General features: G+C 37.3%; 1 protein-coding gene across 1 annotated transcript; it reads right to left on the reverse strand.

Annotated features, from left to right (window-relative positions):
- Positions 1 to 1,168: 1,168 nt before the first annotated feature.
- On the reverse strand, positions 1,169 to 2,592 carry LOC131063433 (uncharacterized protein At1g66480). The gene is made up of 2 exons (XM_057997236.2): positions 1,884 to 2,592; positions 1,169 to 1,781 (listed from the first exon to the last, which is right to left on the reverse strand). The coding sequence occupies exons 1-2, from the start codon at positions 2,481 to 2,483 to the stop codon at positions 1,761 to 1,763; spliced, it is 621 nt and encodes a 206-aa protein (XP_057853219.2). The 5' UTR covers positions 2,484 to 2,592; the 3' UTR covers positions 1,169 to 1,760.
- Between the last annotated feature and the right edge of the window lie 350 nt (positions 2,593 to 2,942).

Raw genomic sequence — 2,942 nt, forward strand, 5'->3', positions numbered from 1 at the left:
TGCGATGCCTTCATTGACCTAGGGTGTCTGCCATTAGTGGTTAAATTTGTGATTGAGATGTCTTTCAATAGTTGTCAAAAGTGCAAAAAATTTACCATTACAATAATGTAAGAGAACTACAAACTACATAAACATGGCACCTTGAAATTGAACCTCAATGATGTCAATTAAGTGTGATCTAAAATATCAACTTGAAAAATGTTGATTACAAATCAAATCCTATAACAATAGTAAATCTTGATTCGAATAATTTTGGTGAAAAAGACGTTTTTTCTAATTTGGTATCTGAAAAGACTTAAATATCTATTAATAAAATAATAAAGGGTGTTAAATCAATACTATATTTTTGTTGAGTATAGGTGCTATGATGCTTTCATCAACCTAAGGTGTCTACCATTAGTGGATAAATCTACAAGTAGAGTGTCTACCATTAGTTGTCAAAATGTGAAAATTTTACCATTACAATTATGTAAGAGAACTACATAAACATAACCCCTTGACATTGAACCCACATGTCTCAATTAAATTAAATGTGATCTAAAAAGTCAACTTAAAAATGTTGATAACAAATCAGATCCTGCAACAATAGCAAATCTTGATTCAAACAATTTTGATGAAAATACATTTTTTATAATTCTCTGTCTAAAAAGACTTAAACCTTTATTAATAAAATTTAAGATGTTCAATCAATACTATTTTTTTGTTGATTATAGGTGGTGTGATGCCTTCATTGGCCTAGGGTCTCTGCCATTAGTGGATAGATCTACAAATAATCCACCCAATTTCTGATATGCTCTACAAATTGTCTACATAGAGATCAGGATGCACCCGACAAGACAAATAAGTGACATTTATTAGTTGTATTCTGATTTTTAATTTAATTAATAAATTCCACGTATTTGTCTTATCAGATACATCATGATCTTTGCGTCGACGTTGCCTCTCCTCTAAATTATCTTTGAATTCAGTATTCATAATGCAGAACCCAATTCTCAACTCCATGACACAAAACTCAATGCTTAAATCCATCAAATTATCTTTGAATTCAGTATTCTTAGCACAGAACCCAATTCTTAACTCCATGGCACAAAACTCAATGCTTAAATCCATCTACAGTACAACAGAAAAGAACTTGCTTTTCATATATAAATCCATCTACAGTACAGTATCAATAATACTTGTCTATTCATAAAAAAGTAAACTCTGTGCTCCATACATATTTTCACCTCTGTTTACAGATCCCATCTTTAAAAAAGTAAACTCTGTGCTCCATACATATTTTCACCTCTGTTTACAGATCCCATCTTTAAAAAAGTAAAAAAGTAAACTCTGTGCTCCATACATATTTTCACCTCTGTTTACAGATCCCATCTTTAAAAAAGTAAACTCTGTGCTCCATACATATTTTCACCTCTGTTTACAGATCCCATCTTTACGCCATTAAAAAAGAGAGCCGGTGCAACAAAACTAGGACTGGATTAGATACAAAAAACTGGCTAAGGCATGTCATTTCAAGGACAGCGACTACTAACTGTACACACGTGGGTCTAGACGCCATTAAATTGTGGACCTTTTTTGTCAACAGAGTACCTTCATCGACTCCGGGTCTAAATACAACGAACCAGAATATGAACTCAACTGAACCAAAAAAGTACATGGGTTCTTCACAAAAACGAAGAAATCACAGTAAAATGAACATATTCTTTACAGTCGAAGGTGATATTCATCTCAACCCTTGGGTTTCATACCGCCCCTGTTCTTCAGCACTGCCCTCCAATACCCTGCAGCACAGCTTACATCAGATCTGATTAAAAGCAATTCAAATTGGAGGCTACATAAGGAAGACAATTAAACAACAAATCTAAATGATTCTTCAAACTTACTGGACTTGGGGTTTTGAGTTCAGTGATGCTATCCAGGCTAGGCTTCCACCCAAAACGGGGAGGTCCCAAGATCGACCCTCCGGACTCCTTTTCCATAACAGGGGCCACAAGCTCTTCCACCGCAGACTTCCCGTATCCAGACAGAAGCATGGCGAGCTCGTCTTTGCGAAGGCGAAGCTTCACGCGCAAATTCGATCCGTCATCAGACGAAGAAACGATCCTGAGGCCTCTGTCAAACTCCCCTTTCGTGAAATCGCCATTAGAGAAAGCTCTGCGAAAGAGCTGCAATCGACGGAGCCTGGAAGCCGCCTCCAGAGTCTTGTCTGAAGAGGCCCTTTCAAAGAGACTCGGTTTCTGAGGCAGAGGAATCAGAAAATACAGTCGACCGCCTTGAAGCTCTGCTCTTTCTGGAAGTGGTCGACTGTGGATCCCCAGTCGACGAACGACATCTGCTTCGAAAATCCCATGGTCTGGAAGATTGCTTACAATTTCTTCAACATACGCAGGACTCGACAGTTTCATCACTTTCCCGTCGACTTTCATAACTCTTATCCGTCGACGACGTCCAGTGTCGAAAAATCCCCGCAGAAAATTACCCATTCTAGTCGCTGTTAATTGCCTCAGACAAAACTAATCAGCACTTAAACTAAATTCTTGAAATTTTTGACAGCTTAAAATAATGTATACTACTTGCGACCGACTGATTTAAGTACACAAGTTAATTAGTTGGGCAAGAGACGGGATTTTAGTCGGCAGTAACATTGACGGCTTTGTCACCATATTTATACTTTTTTACCATATAATATTAAAACGGTCCATTTATATAATTTTTTATGGAGGATTTTCAAATCAAAGAGTTGTTTTAGCTATCTGATATGGAAGCATGAGTCTTAGGCTCTAATCTCTTCAGCTAAGACCAAAGATTGAAGGATATCTATCCACCAAGTTCATCGAGGCACAATCTGGACCTCATCCCTTAGGGTGTCAAAGCCTTGCACTCAACAAGACTCAATTCTTGGTGGGCTCATTAAGAACCTTCAACTTCACAAATAGACCAAG

This window comes from Cryptomeria japonica, chromosome 10, assembly GCF_030272615.1.
Source record: "Cryptomeria japonica chromosome 10, Sugi_1.0, whole genome shotgun sequence".
NCBI lineage: Eukaryota > Viridiplantae > Streptophyta > Pinopsida > Cupressales > Cupressaceae > Cryptomeria > Cryptomeria japonica.

Excerpts from the sequence above, each read along its gene's own strand:
- LOC131063433 (XM_057997236.2), bottom strand. The coding sequence starts at position 2,483 with ATGGGTAATTTTCTGCGGGGATTTTTCGACACTGGACGTCGTCGACGG. Across the intron at positions 1,782-1,883 it reads AACTCAAAACCCCAAGTCCA|GGTATTGGAGGGCAGTGCTG; the intron begins GTAAGTTTGAAG and ends GCTGTGCTGCAG.